Here is a 19,245-nt window from a genome sequence, read left to right as displayed (position 1 = left end):
CCGTTTCAAAGTTGAATTTTGTCATTGTTCAATTGAATTGAGACGTGACATTGCACGTTGCGAAAATCTTGGAGGATAAACACCAAAAACAACACCTGTGCAAAAGACCCACAAGGAATTCACATCTTTTGTCAACATTTTAGGTTTTTTGTTCATCACGATTGATGTCACGCGTAATTTAACCTACGATACGTTTATCAGCAATGTGATGCTAGTTAATAACAAGAGGCTATTCTATCGTTTTTGGTCAATTAAATGAATGGGACATTCAAATTAAAGGATAAAATAATGTGTCTTACTATTTGTTTCGCATGTAGATCCCGTAAACCCGCTTGGACATTGACAGCTGAATGTTGATCCAACTGTGGAACAACTCCCTCCATTTGCACATGGGTTGGTATTACATTGAACTGATGAAACAGAAATCAATTACAAAATAAACGCATTCAATTCGAACATGTCTGCAAATGTATGTTAAGAGAACCGCTGACGAAAAAGAAATATTATCAACATAACTATATTTTTATTTTCTTGTTGAAACTGAATAATCATTATATCTTCAATTAGCTTTTAACTGGGCGACATTATAAACAAGTCAATATTTTTTTTATCTCCTCTGAAATTGCTTGACAGGGACAACTTGTGCAACAGTGCATTCCGCACAATTGTACAACACATGCAACTGACCTATTCTCTATTGAAAACAATTTAGACGTCAGTAATGATTACATAACGACATTTTTATGATGTGGGACCATGATTTTCATTCAATAAAATTGCTATCCGTGATTGCAGTCATACAAGTAGGGAAAAAGGAATTGCAAATATGTGTGAATATCTTCATCGAGTTTCATGATATATACTATATTACAATATGTGTTTATGTTAATGAAACTGATTGCGCTAGTTGATCAATTAATCATGATATTCACAAGCAATCAACTGATGTAGAATTTATCTGTTTCTTCATTATATTAAATATTGCATGTACGCTGATGTTATATTTTGTGTTAAGATATCCTGAGACTGAAGACATTTAATTTGATTGTACTAAAGGCACAAATAATAATTACCTGCGGAATCGCAGGTATGGACACGAACTAAAGTCAATAAGTCATGAGTACCCGTTTCAAAGTTGAATTTTGTCATTGTTCAATTGAATTGAGACGTGACATTGCACGTTGCGAAAATCTTGGAGGATAAACACCAAAAACAACACCTGTGCAAAAGACCCACAAGGAATTCACATCTTTTGTCAACATTTTAGGTTTTTTGTTCATCACGATTGATGTCACGCGTAATTTAACCTACGATACGTTTATCAGCAATGTGATGCTAGTTAATAACAAGAGGCTATTCTATCGTTTTTGGTCAATTAAATGAATGGGACATTCAAATTAAAGGATAAAATAATGTGTCTTACTATTTGTTTCGCATGTAGATCCCGTAAACCCGCTTGGACATTGACAGCTGAATGTTGATCCAACTGTGGAACAACTCCCTCCATTTGCACATGGGTTGGTATTACATTGAACTGATGAAACAGAAATCAATTACAAAATAAACGCATTCAATTCGAACATGTCTGCAAATGTATGTTAAGAGAACCGCTGACGAAAAAGAAATATTATCAACATAACTATATTTTTATTTTCTTGTTGAAACTGAATAATCATTATATCTTCAATTAGCTTTTAACTGGGCGACATTATAAACAAGTCAATATTTTTTTTATCTCCTCTGAAATTGCTTGACAGGGACAACTTGTGCAACAGTGCATTCCGCACAATTGTACAACACATGCAACTGACCTATTCTCTATTGAAAACAATTTAGACGTCAGTAATGATTACATAACGACATTTTTATGATGTGGGACCATGATTTTCATTCAATAAAATTGCTATCCGTGATTGCAGTCATACAAGTAGGGAAAAAGGAATTGCAAATATGTGTGAATATCTTCATCGAGTTTCATGATATATACTATATTACAATATGTGTTTATGTTAATGAAACTGATTGCGCTAGTTGATCAATTAATCATGATATTCACAAGCAATCAACTGATGTAGAATTTATCTGTTTCTTCATTATATTAAATATTGCATGTACGCTGATGTTATATTTTGTGTTAAGATATCCTGAGACTGAAGACATTTAATTTGATTGTACTAAAGGCACAAATAATAATTACCTGCGGAATCGCAGGTATGGACACGAACTAAAGTCAATAAGTCATGAGTACCCGTTTCAAAGTTGAATTTTGTCATTGTTCAATTGAATTGAGACGTGACATTGCACGTTGCGAAAATCTTGGAGGATAAACACCAAAAACAACACCTGTGCAAAAGACCCACAAGGAATTCACATCTTTTGTCAACATTTTAGGTTTTTTGTTCATCACGATTGATGTCACGCGTAATTTAACCTACGATACGTTTATCAGCAATGTGATGCTAGTTAATAACAAGAGGCTATTCTATCGTTTTTGGTCAATTAAATGAATGGGACATTGAAATTAAAGGATAAAATAATGTGTCTTACTATTTGTTTCGCATGTAGATCCCGTAAACCCGCTTGGACATTGACAGCTGAATGTTGATCCAACTGTGGAACAACTCCCTCCATTTCCACATGGGTTGGTATTACATTGAACTGATAAAACAGAAATCAATTACAAAATAAACGCATTCAATTCGAACATGTCTGCAAATGTATGTTAAGAGAACCGCTGACGAAAAAGAAATATTATCAACATAACTATATTTTTATTTTCTTGTTGAAACTGAATAATCATTATATCTTCAATTAGCTTTTAACTGGGTGACATTATAAACAAGTCAATATTTTTTTTATCTCCTCTGAAATTGCTTGACAGGGACAACTTGTGCAACAGTGCATTCCGCACAATTGTACAACACATGCAACTGACCTATTCTCTATTGAAAACAATTTAGACGTCAGTAATGATAACATAACGACATTTTTATGATGTGAGACCATGATTTTCATTCAGTAAAATTGCTATCCGTGATTGCAGTCATACAAGTAGGGAAAAAGGAATTGCAAATATGTGTGAATATCTTCATCGAGTTTCATGATATATACTATATTACAATATGTGTTTATGTTAATGAAACTGATTGCGCTAGTTGATCAATTAATCATGATATTCACAAGCAATCAACTGATGTAGAATTTATCTGTTTCTTCATTATATTAAATATTGCATGTACGCTGATGTTATATTTTGTGTTAAGATATCCTGAGACTGAAGACATTTAATTTGATTGTACCAAAGGCACAAATAATAATTACCTGCGGAATCGCAGGTATGGACAAGAACTAAAGTCAATAAGTCATGAGTACCCGTTTCAAAGTTGAATTTTGTCATTGTTCAATTGAATTGAGACGTGACTTTGCTCGTTGCGAAAATCTTGGAGGATAAACACCAAAAACAACACCTGTGCAAAAGACCCACAAGGAATTCACATCTTTTGTCAACATTTTAGGTTTTTTGTTCATCACGATTGATGTCACGCGTAATTTAACCTACGATACGTTTATCAGCAATGTGATGCTAGTTAATAACAAGAGGCTATTCTATCGTTTTTGGTCAATTAAATGAATGGGATATTCAAATTAAAGGATAAAATAATGTGTCTTACTATTTGTTTCGCATGTAGATCCCGTAAACCCGCTTGGACATTGACAGCTGAATGTTGATCCAACTGTGGAACAACTCCCTCCATTTGCACATGGGTTGGTATTACATTGAACTGATAAACAGAAATCAATTACAAAATAAACGCATTCAATTCGAACATGTCTGCAAATGTATGTTAAGAGAACCGCTGACGAAAAAGAAATATTATAAACATAACTATATCTTTATTTTCTTGATGAAACTGAATAATCATTATATCTTCAATTAGCTTTTAACTGGGTGACATTATAAACAAGTCAATATTTTTTTTATCTCCTCTGAAATTGCTTGACAGGGACAACTTGTGCAACAGTGCATTCCGCACAATTGTACAACACATGCAACTGACCTATTCTCTATTGAAAACAATTTAGACGTCAGTAATGATAACATAACGACATTTTTATGATGTGAGACCATGATTTTCATTCAGTAAAATTGGTATCCGTGATTGCAGTCATACAAGTAGGGAAAAAGGAATTGCAAATATGTGTGAATATCTTCATCGAGTTTCATAATATATACTATATTACAATATGTGTTTATGTTAATGAAACTGATTGCGCTAGTTGATCAATTAATCATGATATTCACAAGCAAACAACTGATGTAGAATTTATCTGTTTCTTCATTATATTAAATATTGCATGTACGCTGAAGTTATATTTTGTGTTAAGATATCCTGAGACTGAAGACATTTAATTTGATTGTACTAAAGGCACAAATAATAATTACCTGCGGAATCGCAGGTATGGACACGAACTAAAGTCAATAAGCCATGAGTACCCGTTTCAAAGTTGAATTTTGTCATTGTTCAATTGAATTGAGACGTGACATTGCACGTTGCGAAAATCTTGGAGGATAAACACCAAAAACAACACCTGTGCAAAAGACCCACAAGGAATTCACATCTTTTGTCAACATTTTAGGTTTTTTGTTCATCACGATTGATGTCACGCGTAATTTAACCTACGATACGTTTATCAGCAATGTGATGCTAGTTAATAACAAGAGGCTATTCTATCGTTTTTGGTCAATTAAATGAATGGGACATTCAAATTAAAGGATAAAATAATGTGTCTTACTATTTGTTTCGCATGTAGATCCCGTAAACCCGCTTGGACATTGACAGCTGAATGTTGATCCAACTGTGGAACAACTCCCTCCATTTCCACATGGGTTGGTATTACATTGAACTGATAAACAGAAATCAATTACAAAATAAACGCATTCAATTCGAACATGTCTGCAAATGTATGTTAAGAGAACCGCTGACGAAAAAGAAATATTATAAACATAACTATATCTTTATTTTCTTGTTGAAACTGAATAATCATTATATCTTCAATTAGCTTTTAACTGGGTGACATTATAAACAAGTCAATATTTTTTTTATCTCCTCTGAAATTGCTTGACAGGGACAACTTGTGCAACAGTGCATTCCGCACAATTGTACAACACATGCAACTGACCTATTCTCTATTGAAAACAATTTAGACGTCAGTAATGATTACATAACGACATTTTTATGATGTGGGACCATGATTTTCATTCAGTAAAATTGGTATCCGTGATTGCAGTCATACAAGTAGGGAAAAAGGAATTGCAAATATGTGTGAATATCTTCATCGAGTTTCATAATATATACTATATTACAATATGTGTTTATGTTAATGAAACTGATTGCGCTAGTTGATCAATTAATCATGATATTCACAAGCAAACAACTGATGTAGAATTTATCTGTTTCTTCATTATATTAAATATTGCATGTATGCTGAAGTTATATTTTGTGTTAAGATATCCTGAGACTGAAGACATTTAATTTGATTGTACTAAAGGCACAAATAATAATTACCTGCGGAATCGCAGGTATGGACAAGAACTAAAGTCAATAAGTCATGAGTACCCGTTTCAAAGTTGAATTTTGTCATTGTTCAATTGAATTGAGACGTGACATTGCACGTTGCGAAAATCTTGGAGGATAAACACCAAAAACAACACCTGTGCAAAAGACCCACAAGGAATTCACATCTTTTGTCAACATTTTAGGTTTTTTGTTCATCACGATTGATGTCACGCGTAATTTAACCTACGATACGTTTATCAGCAATGTGATGCTAGTTAATAACAAGAGGCTATTCTATCGTTTTTGGTCAATTAAATGAATGGGACATTCAAATTAAAGGATAAAATAATGTGTCTTACTATTTGTTTCGCATGTAGATCCCGTAAACCCGCTTGGACATTGACAGCTGAATGTTGATCCAACTGTGGAACAACTCCCTCCATTTCCACATGGGTTGGTATTACATTGAACTGATAAAACAGAAATCAATTACAAAATAAACGCATTCAATTCGAACATGTCTGCAAATGTATGTTAAGAGAACCGCTGACGAAAAAGAAATATTATCAACATAACTATATTTTTATTTTCTTGTTGAAACTGAATAATCATTATATCTTCAATTAGCTTTTAACTGGGTGACATTATAAACAAGTCAATATTTTTTTTATCTCTTCTGAAATTGCCGGACAGGGACAACTTGTGCAACAGTGCATTCCGCACAATTGTACAACACATGCAACTGACCTATTCTCTATTGAAAACAATTTAGACGTCAGTAATGATTACGTAACGACATTTTTATGATGTCGGACCATAATTTTCATTCAATAAAATTGCTATCCGTGATTGCAGTCATACAAGTAGGGAAAAAGGAATTGCAAATATGTGTGAATATCTTCACTGAGTTTCATGATATATACTATATTACAATGTGTGTTTATGTTAATGAAACTGATTGCGCTAGTTGATCAATTGATCATGATATCCACAAGCAATCAACTGATGTAGAATTTATCTGTTTCTTCATTATATTAAATATTGCATGTACGCTGATGTTATATTTTGTGTTAAGATATCCTGAGACTGAAGACATTTAATTTGATTGTACTAAAGGCACAAATAATAATTACCTGCGGAATCGCAGGTATGGACACGAACTAAAGTCAATAAGTCATGAGTACCCGTTTCAAAGTTGAATTTTGTCATTGTTCAATTGAATTGAGACGTGACATTGCACGTTGCGAAAATCTTGGAGGATAAACACCAAAAACAACACCTGTGCAAAAGACCCACAAGGAATTCACATCTTTTGTCAACATTTTAGGTTTTTTGTTCATCACAATTGATGTCACGCGTAATTTAACCTACGATACGTTTATCAGCAATGTGATGCTAGTTAATAACAAGAGGCTATTCTATCGTTTTTGGTCAATTAAATGAATGGGACATTGAAATTAAAGGATAAAATAATGTGTCTTACTATTTGTTTCGCATGTAGATCCCGTAAACCCGCTTGGACATTGACAGCTGAATGTTGATCCAACTGTGGAACAACTCCCTCCATTTCCACATGGGTTGGTATTACATTGAACTGATAAAACAGAAATCAATTACAAAATAAACGCATTCAATTCGAACATGTCTGCAAATGTATGTTAAGAGAACCGCTGACGAAAAAGAAATATTATCAACATAACTATATCTTTATTTTCTTGATGAAACTGAATAATCATTATATCTTCAATTAGCTTTTAACTGGGTGACATTATAAACAAGTCAATATTTTTTTTATCTCCTCTGAAATTGCTTGACAGGGACAACTTGTGGAACAGTGCATTCCGCACAATTGTACAACACATGCAACTGACCTATTCTCTATTGAAAACAATTTAGACGTCAGTAATGATTACATATCGACATTTTTATGATGTGGGACCATGATTTTCATTCAATAAAATTGCTATCCGTGATTGCAGTCATACAAGTAGGGAAAAAGGAATTGCAAATATGTGTGAATATCTTCATCGAGTTTCATGATATATACTATATTACAATATGTGTTTATGTTAATGAAACTGATTGCGCTAGTTGATCAATTAATCATGATATTCACAAGCAATCAACTGATGTAGAATTTATCTGTTTCTTCATTATATTAAATATTGCATGTACGCTGATGTTATATTTTGTGTTAAGATATCCTGAGACTGAAGACATTTAATTTGATTGTACTAAAGGCACAAATAATAATTACCTGCGGAATCGCAGGTATGGACACGAACTAAAGTCAATAAGTCATGAGTACCCGTTTCAAAGTTGAATTTTGTCATTGTTCAATTGAATTGAGACGTGACATTGCACGTTGCGAAAATCTTGGAGGATAAACACCAAAAACAACACCTGTGCAAAAGACCCACAAGGAATTCACATCTTTTGTCAACATTTTAGGTTTTTTGTTCATCACGATTGATGTCACGCGTAATTTAACCTACGATACGTTTATCAGCAATGTGATGCTAGTTAATAACAAGAGGCTATTCTATCGTTTTTGGTCAATTAAATGAATGGGACATTGAAATTAAAGGATAAAATAATGTGTCTTACTATTTGTTTCGCATGTAGATCCCGTAAACCCGCTTGGACATTGACAGCTGAATGTTGATCCAACTGTGGAACAACTCCCTCCATTTCCACATGGGTTGGTATTACATTGAACTGATAAAACAGAAATCAATTACAAAATAAACGCATTCAATTCGAACATGTCTGCAAATGTATGTTAAGAGAACCGCTGACGAAAAAGAAATATTATCAACATAACTATATCTTTATTTTCTTGATGAAACTGAATAATCATTATATCTTCAATTAGCTTTTAACTGGGTGACATTATAAACAAGTCAATATTTTTTTTATCTCCTCTGAAATTGCTTGACAGGGACAACTTGTGGAACAGTGCATTCCGCACAATTGTACAACACATGCAACTGACCTATTCTCTATTGAAAACAATTTAGACGTCAGTAATGATTACATATCGACATTTTTATGATGTGGGACCATGATTTTCATTCAATAAAATTGCTATCCGTGATTGCAGTCATACAAGTAGGGAAAAAGGAATTGCAAATATGTGTGAATATCTTCATCGAGTTTCATGATATATACTATATTACAATATGTGTTTATGTTAATGAAACTGATTGCGCTAGTTGATCAATTAATCATGATATTCACAAGCAATCAACTGATGTAGAATTTATCTGTTTCTTCATTATATTAAATATTGCATGTACGCTGATGTTATATTTTGTGTTAAGATATCCTGAGACTGAAGACATTTAATTTGATTGTACTAAAGGCACAAATAATAATTACCTGCGGAATCGCAGGTATGGACAAGAACTAAAGTCAATAAGTCATGAGTACCCGTTTCAAAGTTGAATTTTGTCATTGTTCAATTGAATTGAGACGTGACTTTGCTCGTTGCAAGAAACTTCGAGGACAAACCCCTACCCAAATCATGTGCAAAAGACCCACAAGGATTTCAAACCTTTCGTTAACCTTTTAGGTTGTTTTTCATCACCATTGATGTCACGCGTAATTTAACATACGATACTTCTATCAGTAATGTGATGCTAGCTAATAACAAGAGGCTATTCTATCGTTTTTGGTCAATAAATTGAATGTGGACAAAAGAAATCAATTACAAAATAAACGCATTCAATTCGAACCTGTCTGCAAATGTATATTAAGAGAACCGTTGACGAAAAAGAGATACTAAAACACTTAATTATGCATTTATTTTCTAGTTGAAACTGCATTATCATTATATCGTCAGTTAGCTTTTAACCGAGTGACTTTAAAAAACAAGTCAATATTTTTCCTCTGAAATTGCCTGACAGGGAAAACTTGTGCAACAGTGCATTCCGCACAATTGTACAACACATGCAACTGACACTTTTCTCTATGGAAAACAATTTAGGCGTCAGTAATAATGACGTAACGACATTTTTATGATGTGAATCCATGATTTACATTAAGTCAAAACTGCCGTCCCTGATTTCAGACATATAAGTAAGGAAAAGGGAATTGCAAATATGTGTGAATACGTTTATCGAGTTTCATGATCTATATTATTTTACAATAGTGTTCATGTTAAAGTGAATGTGAACATTAAATTACAGGATAAAAAAAGGTGTCTTACTATTTGTTTCGCATGTAGATCCCGTAAACCCGCTTGGACATTGACAGCTGATTGTTGATCCTGCTATGGAACAAGTCCCTCCATTTGAACATGAGTTGGTATCACATTGAACTGATAAAGAAGAAATAAATTACAAAATCAACGCATTCAATTCGAACCTGTCTGCACTTGTTTGTAAGTGTCATCTATCAAGGAAAATAAAGTTTAATTACAAACACGAGTAAATATATAGAAGTTTGCACAAAATTAGTCAATGATTGTTTGGACATGTAGTCTCTTAATATCACCAATGCTTGTCTGTATATGCTGACAGTTTTTACTATAGAGTAGTTTTGTGCTAAGATGTAGCTTGGAGTTATTGTTATTCACACTGATAATCAAACCTGAAAATTAGCTAAGCCCCTACGCACACAAGTATCTTAAGCACACGGTAGGAGCATTTGATTGACATGAGTTGGTTTTATCTACGTATAAATACTTATTTTGTTTTGAACTTGAAATGCAAATGGCGGCTGTGAATATAATAATACTACACAATTATGGAATAAAGGGAGGCATTTCAATAAACAAAGCTGCTGTATCATAATTTTAAGACAGAATAGTGAGAAGGGCCTTTTTGTAAGGAAAAATAATAATAAACTGGCGTGTCTAGAGTTCTTTATAGTGTCTAATAAGACTATTTTTTTATGTTTGACATACCTCCTTATATGCCATACTTTAGTGATATCATTCACAACCGCCATTTGTATTTCAAGGTTAAGTAAAAACGACATGGCTATTTGTGCAATATAAGAGATACAAATGAGCTAATTATGTCCCCCTGAAAGATGTATTTTTCGCATGGTTTTCTTAAAATTAACAAACAGCCTAACACATTAAATGTCAACAGCAAGTCCCATGGTTTGCCATGATACATACTAAAAGATCGTCAGATTATTTCTGTTTAAATGCACCATAGTATGAATTTACATACTTGACAAATATCACAGTTTCGACTTGTATTGCTGTTTAGATACCCATTTAAGTAACCCGTTGACGTAAACAGAAACTAAAGAACTTTATCATACTTATACATGTAGATTCCTGTTTAAACTGATTAATTATTCTGTCGTCAGTTATATTTTGACTGAGTGATTAAAACGCTAGTCATCGCCTTTATTTTTTGGACAACTTGTTTTGCAACAGGGTATTGCGCACATTTGTACAACACATACAACTGAGTGATTAAAAACAAATTAGTCATCGTCTTTTTTACTCCTCTGAAGTTGCATCCAAAGGACAACTTGTCATGTAATAGTGCATTGCGCATATTTATACAACACATGCAATTGGGACTTTTCTCTTTGTGTTTCATATTCATTTTAACGGAACTGATTTTACTCGTTAATGAATTGATCATGATATTCACATGTAAATATATACTTCATTCCATTCAATATTGCATGGATGTTAATGTAATATCGTGTGTTTTAATATTCTGGAGTCGTTAATCCTGATTGTACTAAAGTCACAGAAGAAATCGACACTTTTACACGGATATCGGGAATTCAGTATATCAAACCGAAAAAAACCCTGCTTCCTGCTACTTGGACAAGACAATGATGATCATGGCTCAATGTGTTAACATAGGGATACACACATATACAAGGAAGCAACTATTCGAAATATATATCCGAATGTAAATGAGGAACAGCGATTGGCCATAATTCAATGAATTTCACAATGTTTAACATTTAATTCTAAAATAAATTCAACCATATTTGTATCCCGAGGGTGCTATATTTGAGTAGGCTTTATATGAGTGACATCATATCTATCAAGTCAGTTGATGATTGTGTCTATGAATCTGAAGCCGGTGACCATTTTGGATTATGTGTCATGGTAATGTTTTCTTTTCTTTCTTATGTACAACTACCTGGCAATGCCAATCATGAATACCATGTTTCGCTAAAATCCGGTTAGTACTTGCGTAGGAGTTGTCTAGTCATTCCTCAACCAATCAGAGGCCGGCGGGTTCTTGAATAATGCATCACGGTCAGTTTTTTATACGCATCTTCATTTCATACCGATCATAAATTTTTAGTTTCGTTAACATTGCATCAGTACTTTAGTAGGAGTTGTGTCTCAACCAATCAAAAGCGGGGGACCATGTTGAAAATGCATCACGGCCAATTTAAATAATGCATTACGGTATTTTTCATGTGCACAACTACACGCAACATCTATCAAAAATACCAACTTTCCTTAAAATACGGTTTGTGCTTATGTAGGAGTTGTTCGGGACAACAGACGGACAGAGAGACAGGCTGATTCAAGTATACCGCCCTTAACTTCGGTAACGGGGGTATAATGAATGTTGATATTCAAATTCAAGGATAAAATTCTTACTATTTGTTTCACATCTAGATCCTGTAAATCCACTTGTACATTGACAGCTGAACGATGATCCTGTTATGGAACAAGTCCCTCCATTTTGACAAGTGTTGGTATCACATGCAGCTAAAAAAAAAATCAATTACAGAATCAACGCATTCAAGTCGAACCTATCTGCAAATGTGTGTAAAATGAACCATTGACAAAAGAATATATTGAAAAAGTAATCATGATTGTTTTCTATTTTCTTGTGAAAACTGAATAATCATTCTTTCTTCAATTATCTTTTAACTAATTTAAAATGATTGGTGTAAAATAATTAACCCCGTTTTTATCAAGTGCAGTTATCTTATAAGAAAATCATTAATACGTATTCGCGTTCATTCCTCTTTTTTATTCTACATGTTCACTAACTAACAATTTTCAACTAAGATGCAGTAAGATTTTGTGTACTTTTGATATCAACTCCCTGTATTAATGGAACTGTTTGCGTGGATAGAGACTTCCTGGCTTTAAAGGGAAATAATAAACTCGCGGAAATCCACTTTGAGTTATACTCTGTTCTCTTAGAAAGCATTACGCCGCTGTATAAGCCAATAAAAAGTGACGCTACAAGGTAATATACTTCTTAAAGCTATTAAGATGTTTGTTACAATCACATTTAAGTTATGATATGTGAGCAATACAAACCAGAACACTTAAGGTCATTACTGTAACAATATGTTGGATAAATAACATAAGAATCATCATGATTAAATTGACGGTTACATATTTTATCTGTCTAGCTATACATTTTCTTGAAGATGCCAAGTCGTTAAATGAATGTGACCTTTAGCATGTAAGGGACCCGATGACAACCTTCAATGATATAATGTTACATCAAATGTATATGTGTTCAGTAAAACACAGGAGTAGCAAATAATCATCATCTTCTATATATGAGATAGGCGTATTAAGCTTAAAATTGTATTGAAACGCCATAAGTGACATCACCTGTTTTAGGAATGGCAGTTTCGACCCCTTTGTGATGCTTTTTATTTTATTTTTTTTATTAATAGAATCAATGACTTCATTTCTTACTTTTGTTGTTAATTTTTGTGTCGTATGTATTATATAAACGTAGCAAATGATTAAATAAGATAACTATAGATACGTTGTCTTACCTTGTTCGCATAATAATCCAAAAAATCCAGTAGTACATGCACAGGAAAAGTCATTATCTGACCCAGAACAGATTCCGTTATTTTGACAAGGATTGTTTTGGCAAACTTGTGTCACTGGAAAAAGATATATAATAAAAATAACAAGAAACTTAGTATGAAATAAACAACAGCGACCATTACATCGAAACAAAATAAAATATTTATATATTTTAATCACATCTAATAGCATTGTTCTCTGGTACATTGAAATACCTTCACTGCAATTAGGTCCGGAGAAGCCACTTGGACAAGTACAAGTAGCCGTGCTACCCTCCAAAGCGCATGTCCCTCCGTTCTGGCATGGGTTTGGTTTACATTCATCTGAAAGATTTTTTTTCCAAAAAAACCCGATTTACATTACAACCTTTCATTGTTAACAAAAAAGTGTATATTTGATATATGTTTACGAAACTTCGAGTAGATAAGTGTTAATTTGACTTTCTGAACTCGATCAATAACAATTTTTATTTCTCTTATATAACGTCAGTAAAACAATGTTATTTGTCTATAATGACACATAACGCTAAGCTTTTGGAAACAATTGTTATTAAAGTATCAAATGACACGGATTCTACGCGTCCATTTTTCCCTTGATTTTTTAAAAATATAACATGATAATATAAAACGTTAGTGTTCAACATAATATCAAGATAATGATATATAACCATTACAAGTCACAGAACTTTAATAATTTCGCTTTTTAATAGCAAATGTTATCTCGTTTAAATTTATTTAATGAAACATATTCATATATATTGTGACACAAGTTATTCAGCTTAGTAAGTATGTATGTTGATGAACTTAAATGTATAACAAATTAAGATCTATTTTCCACATGCATATAGATATGTGAATGAATTTAGGTATAACCATCAGACAAATGACCAGTACAGAAGCACACAGCTCAGACTGGCCTCTTATACTTGTGAACTGTTTTCCACATCTTATGCCAGGAACACATCAGTGTAAAATGCTGCTGCGCCGGTCACTTGTTTAATAAAAGTTGACAGAGTCACCAAAACGTAATGTTCCAATTCTTTACCGATTGTGATCTACCCAAGTCCATTCACATCTTTATATACATTTATTAGGGGTTCTTATATTTACCTTATCCACCACTTTTTGACTTCATAATAACAACCAATAAAGAGTGGAAAAGGAAAATAAATACCAATCAATCAGATTGCAAAAGGATTTGTGTGTCATTGCGATAAAAATACATCTTGTCAATTTGACAGCTGACTTAACACTTTCGTCCAATCGTCGAATGGTGGGCTGTGTTATGGTTTCGTCACTTTCATCTCATCACTTGATAAAGGAAACAGGCGTTTTTCAAAGCACGCATAGTTTTGAATTTCTTATGTGTTTGGGAATAAACCAATTAATCTCATTCGAAATAATCTGTACAGAGGTATATCACTTACCACATGCTCCTGAATAAGCACGTATATTGTCGAGGGCTATATATCCAGTATTGCTCGTCTGCGATACAGTTCCTTGGAATGCGACCTGGAATGGGGATATTATAATTTTGTAATTCTATATATGATATTGTGAGATAGGAAGTATGTGAAACAGCATATTTCCTGTAAAGCATAAGTGAATATATATTCTAACTCAAAAGAGACAAAATCGTTGAAAAATATATACAATATATAGGAAAAGCAGAATAATGACATAAATAACACAACGTCTTATCTTGAATAAGGATATGAGATAAGACAAAGACGGCAATAATGTATATAAAGTTCCCAATAATATCATGATGCTGACCATTGAATCGACATGCATCTTCTGAAATCATATAATTTCTCTCATTATCACCTGAAATATTGATATTGATCACTATGACAGGTAAGAGATGCAGGGATGTTACTGTGTCACAAAAGAAAACAAAGTATATGATATTACCACAAATATCATGCAGTTTTTACTGTAAGCGTTCTCTGTTGATTACGTAAGAAGTCAATGTCACTTTATATGAGCGTTTGATGTGGATAGATTTGAAGTTGCAATTGATTCGGAGATTTTCAGATCAAACATTTGCAATACTTTATTACATGTAACACATTTAGTCAACACTTTACGTGAACTTTCCTACTTACAGAGGCACCGAGTTAAGTCCCATGGTTGTGTTATTACCGTTATGGCATGCAAATCAGCCTTTGACTTTGCTATACATCTGATCATTTCTGTGTCAGCTATCTGGTTACGCAGGCTATCTGCGTTTATCTTCAGATATAAATGTACTGATGCAGATTATGTTTGATATATTTTATATTATAATATGATATTTTACATCCTTAATTCATATCTTAAAACATAATGTCGTCTATTTATACAGTGATACACTTTTAAAATAGAAGTGCAAGCAAAATTTACACTTGAACATCTTGCCACGTGGTCGCTAACCCACTGTTACTACGTTCACGGCCATAGACCGTGATGCAATTGGTACATAGAATCACGATCCGGTTCTAAATTAGAAACCAATAAGATACCACCATATGCATTATAATCTTCACATCGTTCGTGTTTGGGGACTCCTTTTCATGGGAACCGTAACCAAAACACTATTTTGGTGTCAAATGATAGTATGCTAGTCAACTACTTTAACTGGTTAATGTAAACCCAGATTTTTAGCTCATCTGGACCGAAGGTCCGGTGAGCTTATGCCATGACCACAGTGAATGAACTGATGCGGGTAACTGTAGTTACCCACCTCCGATATGGCGCAGGGCAGAAACAGTGAGTATTAACTGATGTGAATTATCAATTTTCTTCAACTTTATAAGGCATTCTAAGTAAGCGTATCGATAGTTAGTTATATTTAAAAGTAATCCGAAGCGATGAGTTACCGATAATCAGTGTAACCAATCGCGATGATGCGGGTATCTTCGGATGACAATAAGGGTAACTGGTTACTGTAAATTCATTTAAATCGAAAACGCATTAGAATCGATGTATAATTCAGTAAAGCTTTGGCCTAAAAATTCTCTCAAAGGAAAAATATGTTGGAAAACATATACTTTTATTCTGTTCGTATGATTTTGTACTCGTACTATCTCGCTATTTTTACTACATACATGTACCTTCATAACGCATTAATTAATTTCAACAACTAGGTATTCAGACAGGACAATTTGTTTCTATACCCTGCGTCAAAACCCGTACTACAATTAGTGTATCTATACGCTTTAAATAAATTGATTTTATTTTCATACACATGTAGCTATAGGTTTTTATTATTATACAGTGGTCTTTTAGCATCCCACGGATCGGTTTTTAATGTAACAGAAGATTACATTGAGGTAATTGTGCATTTGTAATATGTAACTAGAGTTTGTGGAAACCTGTTGTGTGTGATTACTTACTTGTTTTTATATCAGAAAATAGTGATAATTGTGATAGTATTCAAATTGAAAACACTACATATTAAGAAACTGAATTATGCTAGATTACGGGTATTTTATGAAAAAAGTTTTTATTAGTAAAAGAATATTTGACTTTCGTTGTCACGTCGCATGACATGGGCGTTTCAAGACCTAATATAGCTACACAGTGTATATTACATATACATATCCTGCCTGCAAATGTAAGAAAAATTGCGCCTTGTATCAAATCCACCAGATGAATCATTCTTTCTGTTATATATATTTTATTAAACGCATCAGGTATGTATACAAGTCAAACAGATTAGAGTTTAATAATTCTTTATTTGTTTGTTTTTTTTATTCTTTATTTAAGACCCCCCTTTTTTGTTGAATTTTGTTTAGTACAGATGGAATACGACGGTGTTTTGATATACACTATAACTCTTGCTAAAGCATTACAATCAAGATATTATACAGTTGTGTGGTCGTTCAATGTACCAAGAACAGCTTTTGTACATCGTGCAGTTATCGTGTTCACAATTGTGCTATGTGCTATGCAAACTGCACAGGTATATATATGCGATGTATAAACGATAGCTTGGTCAATTTTACAGCATAAATTTGTATTTGAAATGATCACTAATATATGTACGTGCTGCAAAAAAAGTTTTATTCGATGAACACGATTATCACAGACAACTGTGATAATCCTTCATAAAATATTATCCTTTGGTATGAATTCAAATTAAAACGAAATCTACAATTACTATAAATTAAACTTTAAGTATAATAAAACATAAAAGTGTCATTTCAATAAATCATTGGATGATTGCGGATCGGAGAGGGAGTGTAATTATAAATACATACAAATTTCGATACATACCGCATAAACGAAACCCAAACTCTTACAATTACAAGTAATTGAAATTGATATGTAGGGGATGGGGGAGGGGGCTCGCTGTATATAATTTTTAATACAATGATACGCGTCTAGATCTATAACTACTATATAGAATGTGATTTTTATGTTTGTAATTTCCCTACAATAGCGTTCATCATATGCAGTTACTGTTTCAGTTTAGCAGTTAGCCGCATCATTTGTCAAATTACCTTATTAGCTACCCGCATCATAGATCCACAGTTACCGTCATCATGCCAAAACTAACGATGTTAACATCAGCTTCATTACACCAAGTATCGCCAACTCATCATTTATATTGAACCAACTATCGATACGCTTACTCAGAATGCCATATAAAGTTAAAAAAAAAAAACAATGATAATTCACATCAGTTAATCCTCGCCGTTTCAGCCCTCCGCCATATTGGATGTGGGAAACTACAGTTACCCGCATCAGGTCATCCCCTGTGGTGGCGCGGCGTCTGACGTCCGTCCATCCGTCCGTCGTCCGTCAACATTTTTTTTTATAAAATCCACAAATAAGATAAGTGAACATTTCATAAATCTAGTGTCGTAATTGATGCATTATTTAGTAAAAACATACCTCTGATCTATCTGCAGGTATATCGACTTTAATCAATCTATAATCGGTGAATGATTCTCCTGATGCGATCCAATTGGAAGACAGTTGTCCTGAATTTCCAGAGAACACCACTAAGGTCGCCACTTCCGCAAGTATATAGTGAAAGGTCAAGCAGAAACCACCAGCTTAAAAAATGAATTATAAACGTTCCTTCATGCTGATTAAAAATAGCAATCAAATTGAATGCAATCATTAACAAATTTAAAAAAAGAATCTATGTGATAAAACGTAAAAAAGCAATGTTTTAATAATGTACCTTGATTAGCTGATAATAAAAACACAATTATGAAATAGGTATAATATGGTTAGAGGTATTTCATCCGGGGACATAAAGAGAGGTGTGTACCTTTAAACATATATGTTTTAATATTGACAAGGCGATTTCGTTTTCATTTTTCCTCCAAAACTCATTCATCAAATACCAATCTTCAGAATTGTTTTAAATGACTATTTTCCAGAACTTGTTAGATAAATATGCAATTTTTGTTACTTTTGAGAATGAAATAATGGCTAAAAATTGCTAAAACATTTCAAAGTACACTTCAAAAGCTACTGAAATAAGGTACAAATAACGCGGATTATAGTAGTGGCGATGCATGCCAATCCGTTCACATTTGACTTCTTTATTCATTTAGAAAAAAAAAACATATCAAGGGGATGTTCAGCAAAGGATTGCTTAAAGGCAAGTTCTCACTAATCATGACACTGGCTGGCACAGCCACACACGAGCCTATACTGTAACCATTGTCATACACAAATATGTGGCCGGCATTTTAGAATTATTTAACTAGGCTAATGTATCTTCACAACACACTGTTTGGAATTTTACTGAGGAAGCCAAGTAATAAGTAATGCGAAAATTATTGCGTGGTAACTGCTAACTAAGACAAATCTGTAGGCTCGAAGTCCTTTCTCTTCTTTGTTTTTTGGAGGGAACAATATAAATATTGCACCGTTGGTAATATTCGCGATAATATTTTGAAAC

The 19,245-nt window shown here is 33.2% G+C and overlaps 1 protein-coding gene across 1 annotated transcript in view; it reads right to left on the bottom strand.

Moving 5' to 3' along the window:
* LOC117316254 (neurogenic locus notch homolog protein 1-like) overlaps positions 1–19,245 on the bottom strand; it is a 48,412-nt gene that overhangs the window by 16,048 nt on the left and 13,119 nt on the right. Inside the window, exons 9-22 of the mRNA XM_033870793.1 lie at positions 18,222–18,385; positions 14,768–14,852; positions 13,557–13,664; positions 13,305–13,418; positions 12,157–12,267; positions 9,769–9,879; positions 8,166–8,276; positions 7,042–7,152; positions 5,918–6,028; positions 4,795–4,905; positions 3,672–3,782; positions 2,548–2,658; positions 1,424–1,534; positions 300–410 (exon numbers count right to left, since the gene is read on the bottom strand). Of these exons, the coding sequence (XP_033726684.1) occupies positions 300–410; positions 1,424–1,534; positions 2,548–2,658; positions 3,672–3,782; positions 4,795–4,905; positions 5,918–6,028; positions 7,042–7,152; positions 8,166–8,276; positions 9,769–9,879; positions 12,157–12,267; positions 13,305–13,418; positions 13,557–13,664; positions 14,768–14,852; positions 18,222–18,385 (1,581 nt within the window). The remainder of the gene's footprint in view (positions 1–299; positions 411–1,423; positions 1,535–2,547; positions 2,659–3,671; positions 3,783–4,794; positions 4,906–5,917; positions 6,029–7,041; positions 7,153–8,165; positions 8,277–9,768; positions 9,880–12,156; positions 12,268–13,304; positions 13,419–13,556; positions 13,665–14,767; positions 14,853–18,221; positions 18,386–19,245) is intronic.

This window comes from Pecten maximus, chromosome 18 (assembly GCF_902652985.1).
Source record: "Pecten maximus chromosome 18, xPecMax1.1, whole genome shotgun sequence".
Classification (NCBI taxonomy): domain Eukaryota; kingdom Metazoa; phylum Mollusca; class Bivalvia; order Pectinida; family Pectinidae; genus Pecten; species Pecten maximus.
Note: the sequence above shows the minus strand (reverse complement) of the source record. Positions and strands in the feature narration are given on the sequence as shown.